The sequence below is a fragment of the Manis javanica genome, chromosome 8, assembly GCF_040802235.1.
Source record: "Manis javanica isolate MJ-LG chromosome 8, MJ_LKY, whole genome shotgun sequence".
NCBI classification, from domain to species: Eukaryota; Metazoa; Chordata; class Mammalia; order Pholidota; family Manidae; genus Manis; species Manis javanica.
The window spans coordinates 25,795,231-25,816,920 of NC_133163.1; the positions used below are offsets into that span (position 1 = coordinate 25,795,231).

General features: G+C 45.0%; 2 protein-coding genes and 1 long non-coding RNA gene across 5 annotated transcripts in view; all 3 read right to left on the reverse strand.

The window, feature by feature from the left end:
* TTLL5 (tubulin tyrosine ligase like 5) overlaps positions 1-21,690 on the reverse strand; it is a 414,761-nt gene that overhangs the window by 38,338 nt on the left and 354,733 nt on the right. The window lies entirely within an intron of this gene.
* The window catches only part of IFT43 (intraflagellar transport 43), a 78,701-nt gene that overhangs the window by 1,423 nt on the left and 55,588 nt on the right, over positions 1-21,690 (reverse strand). For all 3 annotated transcript variants that reach the window (XM_017672271.3, XM_017672270.3, XM_017672272.3), the window contains 2 exons: positions 21,489-21,521; positions 20,824-20,870 (listed from right to left, as the gene is read on the reverse strand). In XM_017672271.3, coding sequence (XP_017527760.3) covers positions 20,824-20,870; positions 21,489-21,521 — 80 coding nt within the window. The remainder of the gene's footprint in view (positions 1-20,823; positions 20,871-21,488; positions 21,522-21,690) is intronic.
* On the reverse strand, positions 5-20,815 carry LOC118973583 (uncharacterized). The gene is made up of 3 exons (XR_005063008.2): positions 9,831-20,815; positions 8,732-8,789; positions 5-7,061 (listed from the first exon to the last, which is right to left on the reverse strand). It is a non-coding gene; the product is annotated as an uncharacterized lncRNA (long non-coding RNA).

A 21,690-nucleotide genomic window follows, 5' to 3' on the forward strand; every position in this document is an offset into this window, starting at 1 on the left:
GCAATGAGAGGAGGCAGCAAAGCGGTCACAGAATGAATGGGGATCTTGCCTGCATTTCCATTACTGCTCATCACCTTCAACAGGCCTGCCGTGGGGCTGCAGGCTGGGGCTAGGATGGACTCTCCAACACAGTCTCTGGCATCCGTGGGCTGACAGTCTAGGCTGTGGGGTGAACTACAGGTGCACATTAGAAACAAACAGAACTTCAACAATTTCTGAATCCCAGTCTTTACCCCAGGCACCTGCTGGATTAGAACCTCCTGGGTGGGGCTCAGGCATCTGTACTTTTCCCTAAGATTCCTTGGGTGATCCCAAAGTATGCTCCAGGTTAGGAGCCATTGGAGTGGATATCTAAGGAGAAATGTAAGGAAATGAGAAGAGTCCCAGATAGCACCTGGGGAAGTGTCAGAGGAACTGATGCGTGAGCCTGGCATGGTAAGAGACAGAAGGAGCTGAGAAAGCAGTGTCACGAGGTGGGTGTTGCCACGCATGTACCTCTTCACGTCCATGGTCCACATGAACATTAGCTCCTCCTAGTCTTTGCAGCCATCTGTCTCATGGCCCTGAGCCTGCATCTTAAGGACAGTTTATACCTACTGATATGACCTGGCTCATATCAGTGTCCCTTGGCTCGGAGTCCCCACGGCCAGGTTCAGTATAAAAGAAGATACCCAATCTGAAATGACACATTTTTTGCTATCTCATGGAGATTTTCCTTGTGTGAACTCTCCATGTGAGACACACATTCGGACATATAAAGAGACATGAGGCAATTGCTTTCACCAGTCTAAGAAAGTCATGCAAATGGAGAAACTAAGAGACAGCAATTTTAATTGTGGCAACTAGTTTAAGATACCAAAAACAGTCCATCTCCTCACTGGGACAATCTAACAACCTAAAGAAGTATTTCCTTTTCCAAATGAGCATCACTGACAGGCTGAGGAGTTTTGTTCATTTAATCTGTCAGAGTCAAAAAAGGGGTGGGGCAGGCCAAGTGGGAGGCAGTCCTGGGATTCCAAAACTACTGTAAACATGCGGAGAAGGGAAAATCCCAGAGAGGAGTGAAGACATCCTTTGTATTTGCTTCCATGGACTGAATTCAGTTTTATTTTTAAAAGAAACCCAGAGTCATTTCAGAACAGCTGGGAAGACCCTTGCCACTTCAGGCTATTCGTAACTTGGACTTGGTGCCTGCTCTAGTCAAGCTAAGCCCGAGTATATAAATGTCCCTTCCAAGCCTAGTGCCTTTATTATTGCTTCAAACTGTTGGGTTACAGATGCTGTACCTGGGAAGAGAGAAAGTACTCAAGGGAGAGACAGAGATCCCGAAAGAGGACAGAGAGAGAAGGAGACAGGCAGAGGAGGAGTGATTAAAAGAATGAAAAGGGTTAAAAATTAAAGAAATGGCTGAGAAGTGAAATAAAGGACACACAAGCCACCCTACAAACCACATCAGCAAGTCATCTAGAAAGAGGCCGTTCAGAGCTGAGATTATACTCCCTGTCCTGCTGGATAATTAGAGCTGGAGTTCTCCAAGATTCTATTTCTCAGGATAATAGAGATTCAGCTTTCTTGTTCACTCTTGCTCTATGTGACTAACACAATTCATAGTGAGGGCTGCAACAGCACCGGAGCCCAGGGCAAGCAGGCCTCCCAGGCTGATGAGGCTGCAAGGAGCCTGTGCAGGGCAGGCAGGAAGCTGGCTGTGCCATGTGCCATCAGCACTGTGACAGTTAGCTGCTCCTGGCTCTCCTCAGGCGGGCGTGGAGTCCAGCCTGAGATGAATATTCAGAAGTTGGTAAGACAATGCCCCATGCTGAGTTCAGGGCTCAGGATGGGGTCTTCCCCAAGTCCCCTTTCCCTCCACAACATTAGCATTTGGGTCCTGTCAATTCTGCCCTGCCTCTCCCAGGCTCTGAGGAACTGCACTTCTGCCCAATGTCTACTCTCCCTCCCCACAGGCTTCCCTCTTCATCCACACCCCCTCCTCCAAATGCGCACAGGGGAGTGTGGGGCTGGCCCATCTGTGACAGATCAGAGGTCAGTTCGGGCCTTGGCAAAGGCGCCTCTCAGCGCGGCACTGGTGGGGCTGGCCACACAGTGGGATTTCTCTCTAATTGGAAGCCCTGTGCCCAACAGAACCCGTGAACTGCCTGAGTGGGACAGAGCCAGAGATGACAGCCAGGCCCAGGCAGGCTGGAACATTCCGGTGTAGTGACAGCTTGAGCCATCACAGCACAGTCAGGCCATCCAACTCCAGCCCTCAGTGGAACAGGTGGCCATGGAGCAGGTTTGGGGCAAACTTCAAAGAACTTCACAATTTTACAGTTTGTGATTTACAAACACAGACAAGTGCTTGCCTATGTATATATAATGTGTTCTTGGGAATTTTTGTTCTCTTTTCTCTCCTTCCCTCCCTCTCTCACCCTCACACACACACACACACCATACACACCATACACACCACAAACAAACCTAGAAAAAGAAAATGGACTTGGAAAAATCTACTTCTTCACAAAATTACCTCCACGGGATGATCCAGCCGTGCCTCAAACCAGTGACAACTACTTGCCCTGCAAGTCTGGACAGGGGCCCAGCCTGACTCAGGGTGTCAAGTTTGACATTCAAAAGTATACAATCTTAACAGAGAAAATAAGGGGAGCAAAGGTCACTCTAGTACTGCTGAAAAGCTACCACTATTTTAAAAAAAACTCAATAGCTACGTGAACTTTATTCTCATTTTCTTCCATGCCGCTAAGAAGAATGTTAACAGAAACAATGAGTTAGTTAAGAACGTGGGTAGGACTCCTGCCCAGGGCTTAAGAACACAAGATTGGGAAGCAGAATGACTGGCTTCAAATCCTGGTTCCCCCATGTACCAGTTGTGTGACTATTCTCTCTGTGCCTCAATTTCTTCATGTGTAAAATGGGGATAATTATAACCACCTCATATACAGTTGTTGCAAGCATTAAATGCAATAGTCTTTATAAAATATTAAGCACTATGTTCACTACATAATGGCCTATGACTATTTTTATTCATTACACAGATATAATACTGACCATGGGGAGAAGCTATGTGGCTCTACCTTCTTTTTCTCATTTACTCCTGCCCATTTTCCGGATGAAGACCACCATCCCCACGCAGACATCCACTGCTCTCTCCCAGCTCCAGCTCCTTCAAAAGGTTTTCCTGGCTCTTTGCACTTGCTCCGTGCCTCTCCTGTGAGCCACCTCATGTGCTGCTCAACCTGCTTGTCCGCTGAGTGTCGTTCTGCTGCCACATGGTGGGGAACCTATGTTTGTTCCTTTGTTTGTTCATTCCTTCCTTCATTTATTCATTCATTCAAGGAATAATGATTGAGCACCTATGATGGGTAAAGTACTGTACCAACTGGGGCCAGTAACAGCAACAAATAAAACGCATGGTCCTTGTCTTCATGGAGCACCAGTATGGTTGGCACGGAGGGCCCAGGAGCAAGGGGTTAGGTGGGGAAGAGGGTACCTGGTACCAGGTGAGGAAGGACCTGAATCAACCCACTGGAAGTCAGCGGCTGAGTGTCTTCTATTCACAAGACCCCTTCTGAGGCACATTAGAGGAAAACCAAGACGGATAGGGTGGCGGATTGCAAAGGGAGAGTTTATATATTAAAAAATAATCATAAATGAGCAAAGTAAGGAAAATGCACATCCCTTCCTTTGTGAGGCAGCTCAGAATCCAACGGGCAGAATTCAGAACGCTCTTCTTCACCTTTCCATAATATTTTCTGCAAGGCCACAGGGTAAGCTCACCGCCTTCAGTGGGGAGAGTCTGCCCCCTGGACGCTGAACTAACCGAGAGCGAAGAGCACAAGCCAGGGCTTCTGCATTCCCAAGGACTGGCAAACTGAAGGAACACCGAACAGAACCCGATCAACAGATGCCCCTCAGCCTGGAAGGTAACACACGTGGCAGAGCCATGCCAACCTTCTCTGTATCGTTCCAATTACGGGATCAGCACTACTGAGTCCTACAGGGGCCTTAGTAGGATTCATTCCACAAGAACCACCAAGCGTAGTCCTCAGATGCTTCCTGGATTTAATAACATCAGAGTAAAGGCTTTGCCTCACTTGAGAGCTGCAGGGCCTGCTGGAAAGGGCCTGTGCATATATGAGGAACAGTGGATGAGTGGGGACAGAGTCACAGAGGAAAAGTCATTCAAATTTGGCCCCATGGACCACTGGGCTTCCATCCTGAGGCTGGGTCACACTGCTGTTCAGCAGCCGGCATTCAAATCTAGCTGTTGTTTGCCAGTTTGGGCATAACTAAAACAGAAGGGGATTTCTCAGACTGGGCTGTTTGAAATGAGTACACTCGGAGCACCACACAGTCTCTTCTCCTGGAGCGTAAATCTACATCCTATAGGAAGGAGAGAATGAAACAGGCACTCCGATCTAGCCCCTGGCCCCATGGGGAGGCCTTCCTCTCTGTGCCCCTTTAGGTTCTACTCTTTGCTAATTTCCTTGGTTGGGGATTTCTGAGTGGAATTTTCTGGTTGTATCCAGGGTTTCCAGAGAGCTACATAGAGCCTTTTCTTTACTCCAGCACTTTCTCACGTTAGGAAATGATACAAGTGGTTGGCCTGACTTGCCAGGTTCCTCTGGGGCTTACTGACGACATCTGTCCCTCTCACTTCATCCACTAACTGAGCTCCTGATGGCAAAGGCCCTGCTTGGTTACACACACTCTCTGCCCAGATGCTTTCCCACTCAGGGTCTGGCCACCGCAGAGCATCCACAGGCCCTTAAGGTCTCACATCTGCCATTCATAGCCACGATCATTAACCAATCCACATCAAAGGGATCTGGACCTACTGCTTAAGGGGACCCCAGTAAAAGCAGTCCAGACTGCTTTTACTGGGCACCTATTTTCATGCCCAAAGCCAACAGACCTCAGCAGAGCTTGTGAGAGAAAGGAAATAACATCCATGTTTTTAGGAGATGGCGACTTTAAATCAGATCATTGTAATTTCTCTCTGCAGCTGGAAAACTTTGTTTTACTGAATGCTGTTACCTTCGGCATCATGTATGGGGAATTTTAAACAGGCAAATGGAAGAAGGTCTGATTGAAGATGAAGTTAAGTGAAAGAAATTGGTCTCATTTAGCACATGACAGGATTCATCTGTGTTCCCAAGTCCACTGAGGTGGCATCACGGGCGTTTCATATTCATGAGCTGCTGCGACACTGTGTCCCCTCATTTACAAAGAGCCATGCTCAGCAAATTCTGTCCCTGTGGACACTCCATGCATTTCATGGTCTTGTCAGAGAGACATCAAACGCTCCAGTAACCAAATACCAGAAAACGGCTTTAATTAGTGGATCTCAATCGTATAAATAATTTTTTTTCTAAGTGAAAAAAATTGAGAATTCTTTAAAAGGGAGAAGAAAAAGGGAAAGCAGGAGGCAACAGGCTTCAAACACCCGAATGAACAGGAGAGAGAGCGGTCTCAGAGGAGCTCCCCAGCAAGCCTGGGCCCAGCACTGTGGGTCTCCTGCATTCCTGGAGTCAGGGTTCAAGGTGCAAAAACACTTCGGCAGGTCCCTGGCAGGCCCGCCTTCGAAGACTCAGGCCTTGTGATTTCACCTGATTGAAGTCGGGTCCCACCTATACTCATTACTGACAAGGGAGGAAACAGACATGGGAGAAGAGTCTGAAAACGGCGATGTTGGCTCGAGACCCACACTGCAAAGACTGAGAAACAGGACAGACCACAAGCAAGGCATTTGGCCCAACGTGCCGCACAGCAAGTGTGCACCCCAGAGCTGTGTGTGAGCAGGTCCCCGAGGAAGCATGTGGTGGGGTGGGGGGTTCATCTGTGTCCCATATGCCTCTGTATTGAAATGCCTCCATGCTCCTGCCAAACAGAATCTCTCCTAATGCTGCTGGGGAGAGATCACAGACCTTAAGGAGGGACCAAAATAGTTGACTGTCCTCACAGTCCCCCAACTTGTGATGACCCTCCTGGTTGATGATGGTTTGGAGAGGAAGGTTTGGACTGACTTCAGTTTCTGAGATAATCAGGCCTTAGCACAGTGTGGTGCTGGCTGGATCATGAGCACAGAATAAGAGGGGCAACCTAGCTTGTGGTATATTATGGCATGTGACCCCATTATATTACAACCACAGGGGCATGTTAGGACATTGCTGAAGGAGCCATGAATGCAACACTTCAGAAGGAGCTCTTTCCTACCACCCCACCCAAGTCCCCGGAGTGCTGTACGGGAATCAGTATCAGCAATGCAAAGGGTGGTCAACCAGGACCAGGCCTTTCGAGGAACTCAAAGGTGGTAGTCTCAAGACAAGCTTGGCCCAACAAGAATTCTCTATAAAGATCCCATTCAGCCCAGGAGCCTGACACTGGAAGGACGTCACCCACTGAGGTGCCCTCTAGGGAACATCAAAACACTGGCTACTGACAACTGAAGGAAATGAAGAACAATGAGTAGGAAGGTTCTCTGCCACTCCACTTGCTCTCTCCGAGCTTCACGGTGGGTCCGGCTTTGATCTACGGAGATGTGTTAGGGACAAAGAGGGGTAAAGGACTTTAAAAGTGAAGAGGAATGCAGTAGCCGGAAGGAACAGAAACTGAGGAACTCTCTACTCTCTTCAATAAGGCCCAAGATGAGTGATGCAGTGTTAATGTGACAGCGAGCACCTTCTCAGAGGCGCCAGTATGCGTGTGTTAGCAATCAGGCGCATCTGATTCTATTTCATCCTCTTTGTGTTATACTGAAAAAAAAAACAAGACAAACTACACTGCTTTTATTCTAAATCCTTAGGTTTTGTATTTTCCTTATATATATTTATTAAAAAAATGCTACTTTGATCGGTACCACCCGTGACACCCCCACATACGGGATGCTTCTGAGCAGTTCCCTCCTCACAAGGCCACTGCTGGTGACAGCCAGCTGGTTTTGATCACAGCCATTCCGAATCGGATTTTCATAAGATAGATGAGGAGTCTTACTGCTGCTCGCTCTCTTATCAGATGAGAACGGAGGGGAAGGGAGAGGACGGGTCCTGAGGGAACAGAGCAACAATCAAGGGCTGCGTGGTTCTTTCTCTGCCCCTCCGCTGCTGCAATTTTCAAAGGCGTCTGCCTCGGGCACTTTTAAATGATGGTGTCTCAATTCTGTAATCATCTTTCAAGAGCTTTCTCTTAAAGGGTCTTTTAGGTAAACCCGGTCTGTCAACTATGCTTATGGACTCAGGAATCACATTGCCAATGTGTCCTCCTGCATGTGTATACATCGATGAGAGTCTACACACACACACGCACACACTGAACATCAGTGAATTTCTAGAAGGCTGGTAGAACCTAAAGCTAGAAAAGGAAGATCTACCATTTGCCCAGGTCAAGTTCACCTCTTGCTAGGGTAAGAGGGCTCCTGTTACCTCTCCCCTAGATTTCTGCTATTTCTAGGTTTGGCTGCCTCAGGTCCTTCTTTAGAAACTAATTTCCATGTGGGATGTGTCAGAAGGAGAAGATTTCTCCACCTGAGGTCAAAGTGATGTGTTAAGTCCAACCTCGGATGCATAAACATGCCTGTCCCTTCCCATCTCACCTCGGTGACATTTGGCTATCAGGCTTCACCCTGTTAAGGCACCATGGCCATCTATCTGAGAGAACACAAAAAGTCACCAGTCATCCCAGGTCACAGCCTACTGTGATTTTGGTTACAAAAAGTATTTGGAGCAATTCTACAATTCCACCTGTCTTTTTACATTGCCAAGAACATTATTTCTCTTCACACAGTCCCCATCTTTTGAAACAGATATCCTAGAACTCTGAGCCTCTATTCTTTCTGGTCAAATGAAAAGTTCAGTCATCTGTAATCTCCCTGGGCAGTGGCTCTTATCACTACGGGCCTGTCTGCATTCAGGTCCTCTCATCCTCATTCATCCACGCCTTTCACAACTGCATGGAGAAGGACCCACGCCTCCCCTGAAAGCTGGGCCACTGCTCGCAGCCACATCTAGGGAAGTCTCAGCAAACTAAATGGGATCAGTTTTATCCTATCCTGATCCTGTCTTTCATATTCAACTGGGACAGAATTCGAAGAGTTACAGAATAAATACTCTGATCTCTATAATGATTTCAGGGAGATTTAGGTCTCTTTTACTTTTGTCAGTGCTTAACAATGAATGATTTATTATTAATCACAGTTCTCCAAACAGACTATAGCATGACAGAATGCTGATGGAGCTCTCTCTGTTTTCCTGGAGGAAGGTTAATACAAGCTGCTTTGTTTTAAACATGCGTGCACACAAGGCACAAGACTTCCGTTTTCATTCTCCCATTCTACCTCTCCAGGTGGGGACATACAAGTTAGGTGCTCACAGAACAAAGGAAATGGAACCCCGGAGAGGTCAGTGGTGAGTCAGGCAGAGATGTCCAAAATGATCAGTCTGGTGTGACCTAGAGATCTCAGGGGCACAAAGCACTCTGTCCCTCTCTGCCAATGGAACAGGTGGTATGGTAAAGACTCTGGGCTAAGCTTGGCAGCTGGACCAGGGTAAGATAGAACATGACTATGAGTTGACAAAGCAGAACTGAAATCTCTCAAAAACTCCCTGACATTCTGCCTTTTGAGGGGTGGGTAGCCAGAAAAATACAGCCAAACCAGTCTCTACCATGTTTGCGGAGTTAGGTAATTACCGAACATTTCTCCATCTCCACCCCTACACACCTCCTCTATGACGGCATGTGCTTTCCTAGGGTCGGGTCCTGCGACCTTGAATCAGCTCCTGCAGAAAATAAAACCAAGTAAAAACAGCTTCTCTCGCCTCATTAAAGAAACTTCTGGCAAGTTCCATGTACTTTCCCTGGAGTCTCACTCTGGGGAGCAGCCCTGGGCAAGCCCACACTGGAGAATAAAGAAGTCAACCCCTGTAACCTCAGGATTTTACATCTCCTAGTGCTCATTTTTCTTGGGCTGCCAGGAATGTGGAGGAAGGTTAATAGAAGCTGCTTTGTTTTAAACATGCGTGCACACATGGCACAAGACTTCCGTTCAAGGAGGAACTGAATCCGTATTCTTGGTCCAGAGTTGTACTAGAGGGTGTACACGATTAGGAATCAGGAAACCTGGGTCCCAGATCTGCCTTGATTTGCTGACCTTATACAAATTATTTGTCAACTCTGATCCTAAGTTTCCTTATCACCAAAATGAGGTCCACTCTGTCTCTAAGACATCCTTATTCTGGGGTGTCCACTGGAATGAATCTCGTGATACAGTATAACACCCACAACAATCCTTTCTGTCACATTTGCCGGTGCAGTCTTTCCAAATGTTCCAGCCACAGTTCTAGCTTATAAATTAAGCATGCCAATCTGTTTGGAATCACTGCAATAAAAATCCACTTTCTAGAATGCAATTAACCTGCACAGATCCTCTGGCCCCATTATGACCTCAGCTCACACCAGGATCTAGCACCCCTGGCTGGGGCTCTTTTGTGTCCTGTGCAGTCTTTTGAGTGTCCCATGTCTCTGTGGTATCAATCTGTTTGCTCTGCTGTGTCTCAAAGGGGAGGGCTGGTGGGAGTGCTACAAACATAGCACCTCAAGGCCCAGGTAGTGCCCTGTGGGGTTTGGTCCTTATGAACTTCCCACAGTCCTGATACTCACACTGCAGTCTGCATAAGCCCATGGAAACTCCTCCCTCTCATCCCAAAATAGGTTCTCCTTTCCAGATAACTTCACATAGGCACAAGAATTCCTTGACTAAAGCAATCTCAATGGATCTGATTGCAAACAAAGCATAACAAGACAGAGAAGAACAGTCAAACCTGAAGATTCTGCTTCAAGTCAGAGCCCTAATGACTTGGTTTCTTTGGCTTTTCTCTATTCAGCCTGGGTGTTCTTGTAGACAAGACTTCATAGTGAGAGGATCACAGAGCTGGTGACATGGGCCAGCAGGTAAGTCTGAGAACCAGGAGAGGAGAGGATCTGCAACAGGGAGCTGGAAAAATGAGTGGAGATGAGCTGCCTCCATAGGCAAAGCAGAGAAATGAACCAAATACGCCCACAGCAAAGAAGGTGGAAGTGGCAGCAGAGCGATCAACCAGGAGTCACAGGGCACGTGTGAATTCCCGCTCCTCCAACTCTTGGCGGTGATGTGCCGGAGCAGCTCTACTGGCTTGTAAAAACCAATGGCTACATTTGTAGGAATTTTGCATACAGGTTGTTAAACACAAATATCATTAACGATTAAATTATATACCCTTAAAACTAAATAAATTATATTAAAAACAGAGATAATAAACTCAAAACTCACCACCTGTTACCCCTGGCCCATTGCTGTAATGGGTATCTTTACCTAAAAGGGGCTTCTGTGTGTGTATGTGTCAGGGAAGGGAGGGGGCATGGGTATAGAAAGACCTTAGCATCTAGTCCTGGTGACTTTGAATTTACAAAAATGAATCAATTTTGAAAAATATTATTTAATAAAAAATCAGTGCTGGTTCACAGGAGACAGGTAGTGACTCTACAGCATCTTACTATGCTGATGGAGAGTGACTGCAGTGGGGTGTGGGGGGGAGTTGGTAATATGGGTGAATGTAATAACCACAATGTTGCTCATGTGAAACCTTTATAACACTGTATGTCAATGATACCTTAATTTAAAAAATCTGGTTGTAATAGCTTAAAGGAATTAAGAAGGCAAAGGAACTATGCTTGGGGACCACCTACAAAGTCCCAAGTGCTGTATTAAGTTTAAGGAGGGAATACCAACATAATGGGACAATCTTACTAAGCAAGAGAAAGGAGAAAGGAGTTGAGGTATCAGGGTTCCAATTTATCGGCACTTAAAGCGTTTTGTGTATTTTCTCTTCCTCCATGTTAAAGCTGTTTAAGCTTGTGGTGATTCTGCTGTTTGTAGGAAAAGGGATGAAGGATATGGTGGAAGGATTAAGCAAGGAAGGAAGAAGAGCCCAAAAGAGAGAAAGGCTGGAGACTGAGAGGGACAGGGAGATGGAAGACTGAGGGACGAGGGAGCGATAGCCCTCCATAGATAGCATTTTTCTAATTCCACTGACAGCCTAGCATCTCTCATCTCATCCACCCTCATTGCTTGGCTGTATTCAGCCACTTTTACCTATTTTCCCTGTTGACATGGATAAAAATTGAGCAATTACCCTTAAACTTGGAGCTCTCAGATCATCCAGATTGCTACACTTACAGAATTAAGTCCCCAGTTGCCCCTGGCTAGAAGTGGCTCAACTCTAGTGTCCTTTAGGAATTAAACACTTCTTGGCTGGCCATAAAGATTTGTTATTCTTAAGGTTTTGAGGTTTTTGATTCTGTCAAAACTGGACCTGAGGATGCAAAGAGCCCTCTCCAGTAGGGATGAAGCATGTCCAAGAGGTACTGGGAACGGCCAGGAAGAGGGAGTTGTAATTCTGCCTGTAGTCCTGGGTTATGCCAAAATGCAATGGCTAAATGCAGAAAGTATCTCATACTTTATTAAGTTTCTGTTTTCAGAGGCTTCCCACTTTTTAAAAAGACTTATTTTGGCGCTTAAAAGTTCTTTCCTAACTCTGAAATAACCTATTTGAAAGTTGAGTCCTCATCTGTTTTCAGAGATGATTTCAACCTGAATATTATTCATGTTTTTAAAAGACAATTGCGTTTCTTTGGGTTGCTTCTCAATGTTCATCTTTGCAGTTTCACATTCTATTCAGAGTTCGCTGAGAGCTGGATTTTGGAGCTGGAAGATACCAAGCAGGCCTGCAGATACTTGGAGTTAGAGATGTGACGTGACTTTGCACCTGCTGTCTCCTCTACCAGGGTCCTCACCCATCTCTCAACTGACACCCCCTTTTCTTGGAAACTTTATTTTTTCTTCAAATTGAAGTTTAAAAGTCACTTCAGAGTGGCCTTCCTCCATCACCCGGTCCAGATCAGGTCCCCATGTTAGTCTCTCTCATTAGCACCCTGCACTCTTCCTCCAGTGGGCGACATCACAGTCTGTCCTTACTTATTTGTGTGACTAATTGTTTAGTTCCCATTTCCTCAGCTAGACTGTAGGCTGAATGTAAGGACTCAGAATGTTTTCTTCATCATCATATCCCCAGTGCCCAGCCCAAGTACCAGACACAATAGGTATTCAACAAACGGTGCTTGAATAAATGAATGAATGAATGCCTTGCCCAGTGACTTGTAGAGGCTGGGTTCGATCCTATTCCAGATCCAATCTTCTTTCTCTAACACCCTATAACCTCCCATGACAGAAGAAGTCCAAAAGCCTTAAGGTATACCAGAAACTTGATTCTAAGAAGAGCAATGGATAATTTTGCCACTGAAGGATGGTCATCTAAACAGGAATGATCAGAGCTTTCCCTCCTACAATTTTGGGAACCTGAGGCCATCTGGGGTCTCTGGTTGTCCATCATTCTTGGCAGTTCTCCATAATCATAAATCCCAACTGGCCTGAAGCTTTGTGTCAGTTCTTGCTGTGAGTTCTTCAACCAATAATCAGCAAATTAGATGACTGGCAGTCTTCAAACTTCATGAAAGGCAGGTAATGTGGGGTGCTGAGTATCTATTGTTGAGAATGAACTAGAATCTGGGCTTAGCCTGGAGTTATCAGCTTCTCTTCTGGTTGCTGTAAATTCTTTATTCACCTTCCATGTGGAGTCTCTCCTTATGCCAGGCCTTACCTCAGAAGGTTTTGCACATTCTTCCCTACCTAACCAAATCCTATCCATCCTTCAAGAGCCAGTACTAGTTATTCCCTCTTCCTGAAGTGCCCTCAGCCACAGGGGTCACTTCCTCTTCTGAACTCAAGGCCCTTAATAATGTATATCATTAAGATACCAACAACCATTTGCTGCCTGTGCCATCCATCATACTGCTGTCTTAGCTATTTAAGTCTTGTACAGGCATACCTTGTTTTACTGCACTTCATTTTATTTAAAGCACTTCACAGATATTCCGTTTTTTAAAAATTGTAGGTTTGTGGCAACCCTGTGTTTAGCAAGTCTACTGGTACCATTTTTTCAACAGTATTTGCTTACTTTGTGTCTCACAAAGTCATATTTTGGTAATTCTCACATTCAAACTTTTTCGTTATTATTAGCATATTTACTATGGTGATCTGCAATCAGTGATCTTTGATGTTATTACCATACTTGTTTTGGGGCACCCCCAAACCACGTCCATGTAGGACAGTGAACTTAATAAATGTTGCGTGTGTTCTGACTACTCCACTAGATCAGCGGTTCCCCTCTCTCTCTTCAGGCCTCCCTATTACCCAAGACATGATGATATTGAAATGAGGCCAATTAATAACCCCACAAAGGCCTTTAAGTGTTTATGGGCAAGGGAGAGTCCCATGTTTCTCACTTTAAATCAAAAGCTAGAAATGATTAAGCTTAGTGAGGACAGAAGATTGAAAGCTGAGGCCAAAAGCTGAGCCTCTTGCACCAAACAACCAGGTTGTAGATACAATGGAAACATTCTTGGAGGAAATCAAAAGTGTTACACCAATGAACACGTGAACGGTAAGAAAGTGAAACAGCCTTATTGCTGATGCAGGGAAAGTTTCAGTGGTCTGGATAGAAACCAGCCACAACAGTCCCTTAAATCAAAGCCTAATCCAGAACAATGCCCTAACTCTCTTCAATTCTGATGCCTGAGAGAGGGGAGAAGAAAAATCTGAAGCTAGCAGAGATTGGGTCATCAGGACTAAGAAGCTGTCTCCATAACATAACAGTGCAGGTGAAGTAGCAAGTGCTGATGTTGAAGCTGCAGCAGATTATCCAAAACATCTAGCTAACATCATTAATGCAGGTGACCACACTACACAACAGATTTTCAGTGTAGATCAATCAGCTTTCTATGGGAAAGAGGTCACTGTAGACAAGACTTCAAATGAGAGGATCACAGAGCTGATGACATGGGCCAGCAGTAAGTCTGAGAACCAGGAGAGGAGAGGATCTGCAACAGGGTGCTGGAAAAATGAGTGGAGACAAGCTGCCTCCATAGGCAGAGTGGAGAAACGAACCAAATACGTTCACAGCAAAGAAGGCAACAGTGGGAGCAGAGCGATCAACCGGGAGTCACAGAGCACGTGTGAATTCCCCGCTCCACCAACATCTGGGACTTTTCATAGCTAGAGAAGTCAGTGTGTGGCTTCAAGGCTTCAAAGGACAGCCTGACTCTCCTGTTAGGGGCTAACGCAGCTGGTGACCTTAAGTTGAAGCCAATGCTCACTGACCATTCCAAAAATCCTAAGTCCCTTAAGAATGATGTTAAATTTACTCTGCCTATACTCTGAAAATGGAACAAAGCCTAGATGATAGCATACCTGTTTCTAACATGTTTACTGAATATTTAAAGCCCACTGTTCAGACCTACTGCTCAGAAAAAAAAGATACAATATATTACTGCTGACAATGGCCCTGGTCACCCAAGAGCTCTGATGGAGATGGACAGTGAGAGAACTGTTGTTTTCATGCCTGCTAACATAACATCCATTGTGTGGTGCAGGAACGAAGGAGTCATTTCAACTTTCAAGTCTTACCGTTTAAGAAAACCATGTCGTAAGGCTATCGTGGCCACAGACAGTGATTCCTCTGAGGGATCTGGGCAAAGTAAATTGAAAACCTTCTGGAAAGGAGTCACCATTCTAGATGCCATTAAGAATACTTTTGACTCATGGAAAGAAGTCAAATATCAACATGAACAGGAATTTGAAAGAACCTGATTCCAACCCTTATGGATGCCTTTGGGGGATCAAGACTTCAGGGGAGGAAGTAACTGCAGATGAGGCAGGAACAGCAAGAGAACTAGACTTAGAAGTGGAGCCTGAAGTCGTGACTGAATTGCCCGTCTCATGATCAAATTACTATGGAAGAGGAATTACTTCTTATGGATGAGCAAAGAAAGTGGCTTCTGGAGATGGCATCTCTTCCTGGTGAAAATGCTGTGGAGACTGTTGAAATGACAACAAAGGAGTTAGAATATTGCATAGACATAGCTGATAAAGCAGCAGCAGGGTGTGAGAGGACTGCAGTTTTGAAAGCTCTCCCGTGGGTGAAATACGACCAAACAGCATTTCATGCTACAGAGAAGTCACTTTGAAAGGAAGGGTTAATCGATATAGCAAGCCTCACTGTGGTCTTATTTTAAGAAATTGCCACAACCAGCCCAACCTTCAGCACCCACCACCCTGGTCAGTCAGGAGCCATCTACATCCAGGCAAGACCCTCCACCAGCAAAAAGATTATGAAAGCTCAGATGATGGCTAGCATTTTTGAGCAATGAATTATTTTTTAGAAGGTATGTGGTTTTTTTTTTAGACATACTACTATTGCACACTTAACAGACTACAGTATAGTGTACATATAACCTTTATATGCATGGAGAAACCAAAAAATTCATTTGACTCACTTTATTGCAATACTTGCTTTATTACAGTGGCCTGGAACTAAACCCACCATATGTCTGAGGTATGCGTGTAACGCTTTTCTTCATCTTTTACGTTTTGTCTCCCCAACAAAGTTCCAATTCCTTTAGAGCACAGCCCCACAAGGGCTTATGAAGGATTTGCAAATTACTTGCCAAAGGCCAAAGACAACTTGCAGATGCATTTTATTCTGACTATGAAGTGATTTCAGAAATTCTGTTAGTTTTTGAAATAGGAATTTGAAAACTTTTAAGTCCTGCCATCTCTTCTCTGGGTTTACCACACGCCACGTTATTCTTCACTGTCTTATACTTCTGCTCTTCCTTTGCTGGTATTATTCACCTGGCCCCTAAAGGCATCTGACCTTGAAGGCTGCCACGGCCCTGCAAACAGTCCCCATATAGCACATTATGGTTAAATAATAAATCCAAAAACCACCTCTAAATGTCACTCACTCTGTCTCTCATTCTATTAAAACACCTTATCTTAAAAGCCCTGTTTTTTTGTTGTTGTTGTTCTGTCCACTTCCTTCGGATGCCTGAGAAATCATGGAGGGGAGGAAGCACTTCTCTTCTCTCCCTCGGCATCTTCCCAGGGGAAGGAGTAACATGTAGCAAGAGTGAAGCTAGGGAGGCTGAAGGGTGAGAAATGTATCTACAGAGACATAGCTCCTGGAAGTTTTCTATAAAAGATGGGGAGGGAAAAAGGGGAGGGCATTTTCCACTACCTGAGAAACTTGCAGAGGGCAAGGGCTGTCTTACTCATTGCCCTCCCCAGCATCTGGAGCAATACTGGCCACAGGAGGTGCTGTATGAAAGCCTGCTGACTTTCCTCAATTAAATCTAACCTCTAAGACTGGTGGTGGAGGGAGACCACTTGTCTGGAGGGGGCCCTGGACCTTGATTCATCCCCAAGATCCATCTCCCTTGGGACTGCTCACCACTCACTCACCCCCACCAAGTATAAGGCAACTAGCAGCCCCTTTGCAAGTGACAATGCTCCTTGTGCTGACAACCTCAAAGAACCTGGATGTGATGTTATTAAGGGCACCAATAGCCTCCCTTACAGATGCCCAAAGATCTGTTTAATGGCACTGCTGAATAAGCATTCATGGATGACTCAGGGCCATCATTCATGGAGTGTCCCTACCCACTGGTTATTCTAAGTTCAAAGAAGCAGCCTTCACCAGCCAACCAAGTAATTCTCTGAGCAAAGATAATTCTAGAAACTAGTTATATGTAACATATGATTCCTACTACATAATGGATTCTAAACATTCACATACATGAAATGGACTAAGTCAAGTGTGAAGTGTGACAATATGAACTGATCTTCCATTAAAGGACTCAGGCATATTGCATGGAAAACAGATTTATGCCAGGGAAGGGGCATTCCTCCCTGTGAAGGTAAAATCAGTGCACTCTTGACAAGGAAGAGTTTTATGCTTCAAACCTCCAGAGCCCAAAGAAAGGCCAAATCACTAATTTCACATTCCAAATTTATGAAGGGGAAAATAATACAGAGGTATTCTCTGAAAATAGATATTTTTCTTCTCTTGTTCCATAATGACATTGTATTAAGCATCCTATCAATCATGCTAGCTGCTCTATATGACAAACCTGGGAGCTGGCAGTAATAGAACCTATCTGCAGAAGGAGACGCCAACATGCTGAGGGTTGCCCCATTTGTTATAGCCCAGAAGCCAAGAGCAAGGCCTCTGGGGTATAGATCTGTATTCAGATCCCGGTGCTGGGTGGTGCACCATCCATGGTACAGAGCCCTGTTGCCTTCCAAATCTTGGTATTGTCATTTACTACTTGTGTGCCTTTTGGCAAGATTACTGTTCTTTGCCTTAGTGTGCTCATCTTTAAAATGGGGATAATGAACAATCCAAATGTCCATTAGCAGGTGAACAGATAATCAAAATGTGCTATGTCCATACAATGGAATACTGTTCACTAGTAAACAGAACAGGCTAGTGATACACACAACCTGGACCAACTCAAAATCATTAAGGTAAGTGGAAAAAAACAGATGCAAAAGCACACATACATATGATTCAATTTCCATAATATTCCAGAAAATGCAAACCATTCTACAGTGACAAAAAAACAGGTAAGTAGTTGTGTAGAGACAGGAAAGAGGAAGGGTAGGCTGGAAAGGGGCACGAGAGACTTTTAGAGGAGATGAAAATGCTTTGTATGTTGATTGTGGCAGTCATTTCACAGGGTATATACATCTGGCAAAACTTTGGTCATGTACTTTAAATGGATGCAGTTACTATATGTAAATTACCTCAATAAAGTTGATTTTAAGAAGCTTCCCCACATATTAGTTTCAAGACTTAAATGAGAAGAAAATATAAGACCTAGGCTTAGTAGCTGCCACATGGAAGGTGTTTGGTGTGACTGGTGATGGCATGTTGTATGAGGGCATGTTGTTCTCCTGAGAGTCAGACCAGCGTCCCTCTTTGAGACCTGCTGTGTTGTAGAATAATCTCTGAGCCTCAGCTTCGTAACATGTCAGATGACAGGCTTGGACAAGATGGCCTCCAGAGATGCTTCAAGCTGCAGCACTTCTGATGTAACAACGCCACAATGGCAGCTAGCACAACTTCTAATTAAGCATTTATAATGGGTGTAAACTTTGTATTCAGAAGGTTTTGCTGTAACATTTAACAGTTACACCTAGAAATACAGCATTTTCACACATTGGAAAAAAGGGAGAAAGTAGGATTTCAGAAGTTCTTTGAAGGGAATAGTAAAGAGGTTCAGGGTACAGTGGAGAGAGGCCTGGAGAAGATGCCAGCTGAGAGCCTTCTACAGGCCGTAGATTTCACCAGCACCTCAGAGTTACGAGCATCACAGTTTCCATGCACGCTGCCCCTTAACCACCTAACAGCTTTTTACTGTCTGGCAGAGAGACCCTGCCTTCTTGAGCCCTTCAGCACACCCCGGAGGATGATACCCTGCTGTCTTAGGCAACCAACGGCTGCAGCAACAGTCAGTCTGTGAGGGCAGGCAGATCAAGAGTGTGGCCAGCAGCCACCGCAGCTGCAGGTTTAGCACTGGCAGCAGACATCCCAGGTACGTGCCTGGAAAAAGAGACTTGGGGACAGAAATGCAGGACACACCTTATTTAATAGGTCACTGTGAATTATTAGTTGGTAGACAAGTTTGGCCACTAAAAGAAGTTTAGTGGGTAGAGCTAAGGAAGAAGATGTGGCAAAAAGAAATGAGCTTGTCAATAAGAGATAATGGAAAAAGCAAAGAGAAATGCTGAAGAATAATGAGACTATGCTCCTAAGCTCTTGCTAAATGTAAGATTGGTAGAGGGTAGACTGGATTCCTGACCTCCAGGGACTACCCTTCTACCTTAAAACCCCTTGGAATGAGATGAGGCAGGAGTGTCTTTTCCCGACTCCCATCCTCTTCAGTCTTCAGTACTGGCTTTAGAGGCATCGCAGCAGGACTGCCAAACTTTAGGGTGCAAAATTCATCCAAGGAGCAGACTCAGGACCCCAGCACCAGCTTCTGATTTGCGGGTGGCCTGGGAATCTGTATTTTAACCATCATTCAGGAATATTTCATATATGTCCTATATGACTCCAATCCCGTGGGGCAGTTAAGCACAGGTAATTATCTTAAGTTTCCTAGATTTAATTCTCTCCTTCATTTTGTAGTTACATGCAGAGGTCAGTTAGAAAGATTTCAGACTCCACTTCCAGCCACAAGAGAGTAACTGGGATTGAACTTGCCTTTCTGCTCTAAACAATCAGAAAACTGGAAAAAAATATAAGATACAACTGTTTTCAGAGTGGACAATAGGTAGCACAAGACTGTGGTCACTGAGATAAGAGCAAGTCATGAATGAGCCCTTCCATCGCCCTTCAGCACTGGGCAGGGGAAGCCTCAAGGGGAACATGGAGGTCTTGCTGAGTTGAGGAAACACGGGTCAAAGTTGAGGGGTCTAAAGTGGTTGGAACTTGAGAAGCAGAATATGAGAGAGAGAGGGGAGCTGTGTAGCAGAAGAGCTCCAGAAATCTAGACTGACTGTAGACTGAGCTGTGATCCTATGTATAGGGTCAAACTCCACAGAGCTGGGCAAAGACTTACTCCCAGCAAGGTGTGAGCTGAACAGCCCCCAGCTTACAAAGAACTGGAAGAGGCTCAGCTCCACCCAGGCAGAGCGGGAAGTCCTTGCTGAACAACCAGGCACTTGGCACAGACAGGACCTGAGTGTCTAGTACTTAAGGCTAACTCCAGACTTGCCTTCATACAACTTAAAAACAATTCTCAAACTGACCAAGTTGATCAACAAATACATTAACTGCCTACTAAAACAGATATAACAGTCTTCAAAGAAGGACAACAAGATCCAGATACCCACCACAGTAACATTCACAATAGCCAGCATCCAATCAAAAAAACTACTAATAATGATGTGAAGATGCGGAAAAATATGACTTCTAGCCAGAAGAAAAATCAGTCAACAGATTCAGAAAAGACAGAAACAATAGAATTAGCAGAAAAGGACTTTAAAGGCTATCATCATGGATAAAGAAAGGATAAAGAAAAACATGAACCAAGTAAAGAGAACATGGAGGACAGACAGACAGACATAGTTGTATCTATATATAGAGAGAGATACAAAGGAATGGAGCTTCCAGAGCTGAAAAGTACACTATCTGCAATAACAAATTCACCGGATGGTTTTAACAGCAGATTAGAGATTGCAGAAGAAAAGATCAGTTACACAGCAATAGAAACTATCCAAACTGAACCACAGAGTAGTTCAGAATGAATGGGAAACAAAACAAAACTTACAAGTGGAATCAAAAAAATCAAACAAACAAACAAACAAACCAGAAATAGACCCTGGGTAACCTACTTCAGTTCTCTCAATTGCAAAGTAGGAATAATAACAGTACTGTCTCATAAGGAGGATGTGTTGATTAAATGCTTTAACATATGTAAACTAGCAGAACAGTGCCTGATACTTAATAAACACCTAATACATACCAGCTATTGTGGCTGTTGCAATGGAGATTTGCTCGACAGGTTGTAGGAACACAGAGAAAGAACATCCGAGTCAGAGATGGAGTGAGGTGAGAAGGGAGGAGGTGATGCCTCCGCTGAGTTTGGAAGGAGGAGCAGGGTTAGTGGATGAAGTGGGGTGAGGTACTCCAGGCAGAGGAAATAGCACAGCAAGGCACAGACATGGGATGGGATGGGATGGGATAGGATGGAGCTGCTGCAGATATTTTCATTAAGGCTGCAGCAAACAGAACCTCAGCTGTAGCCCAGAAAACACTGAGAACTCTGGGGCCTCTCTGGACACCCTTTTGACTGCCTTCAAAGGCATCTTACCTTCTCTGTCATCTGATCCATCCAGGCTCTGCTGTCTGAGGTGGTAACTGACCCAAAAAGAAGGAAAGGAGAGCAAAAAATTAGTTTCAAACACAGAAAGAAACAACCCAAATGTTTATTGCATCTATTCTTTCTTCTAGATGAAAATGACTCTGGACCCACTTGCCTCCATCAACTTGGTCAAACCTAATGAGGCACTGGGTCTCCATATACGACTTCTCTGCAGGGCAGCAGCCACAGACTATGATAGGAACGCAGCTCCCACCCTGGACATGCCCTGCCTTTTACATGCCCATCTTTACCCAGAAACCTTTCTTTCTTTTTTGAATAAAAGCTTTAGGAGAAGGCTAGGTTTAGAAAGCTGGTGTTGCTTCTGCTCATCTGTATCAATAAAGCAAAACCCACTGGCCAGTACTCAGATACCTAGACATACAATTCTAAACACCACAGCATGGGAGATATGACATGGACATCGGTGCCAGTGTCCAGCCCTGCAGTTGAGGCAGCAGCATTAACCAAACCCTTGATTTGGGATGCATAAGTGCAGCCAGAGTCCTACTGTTTTTGAATGCTGTGCTCAACAAGGGCTGAACAGATAATGACCACCAGGACAGCGCTGAGGGCAAAGGTCGCCAGAGGATGCCATAAGAATGCTGGAAACATACTCTTCTATTTCTTCAGAAGCCCTCCTTCCTGACCTGAAAAAAAGAAAGACCAGGTTTATGAGAACCCACTAGTCTCATGCACTGGTGTGGTAGGCGGGAGAGGGGGTTTCAAAAGTAAGGGCAAATTAGCATATTCTACGTGCTTCATTTGTCTGGAGTCCTCTTTCTAGACCACGGCCCATAACGAGCATGAGAGAATTAC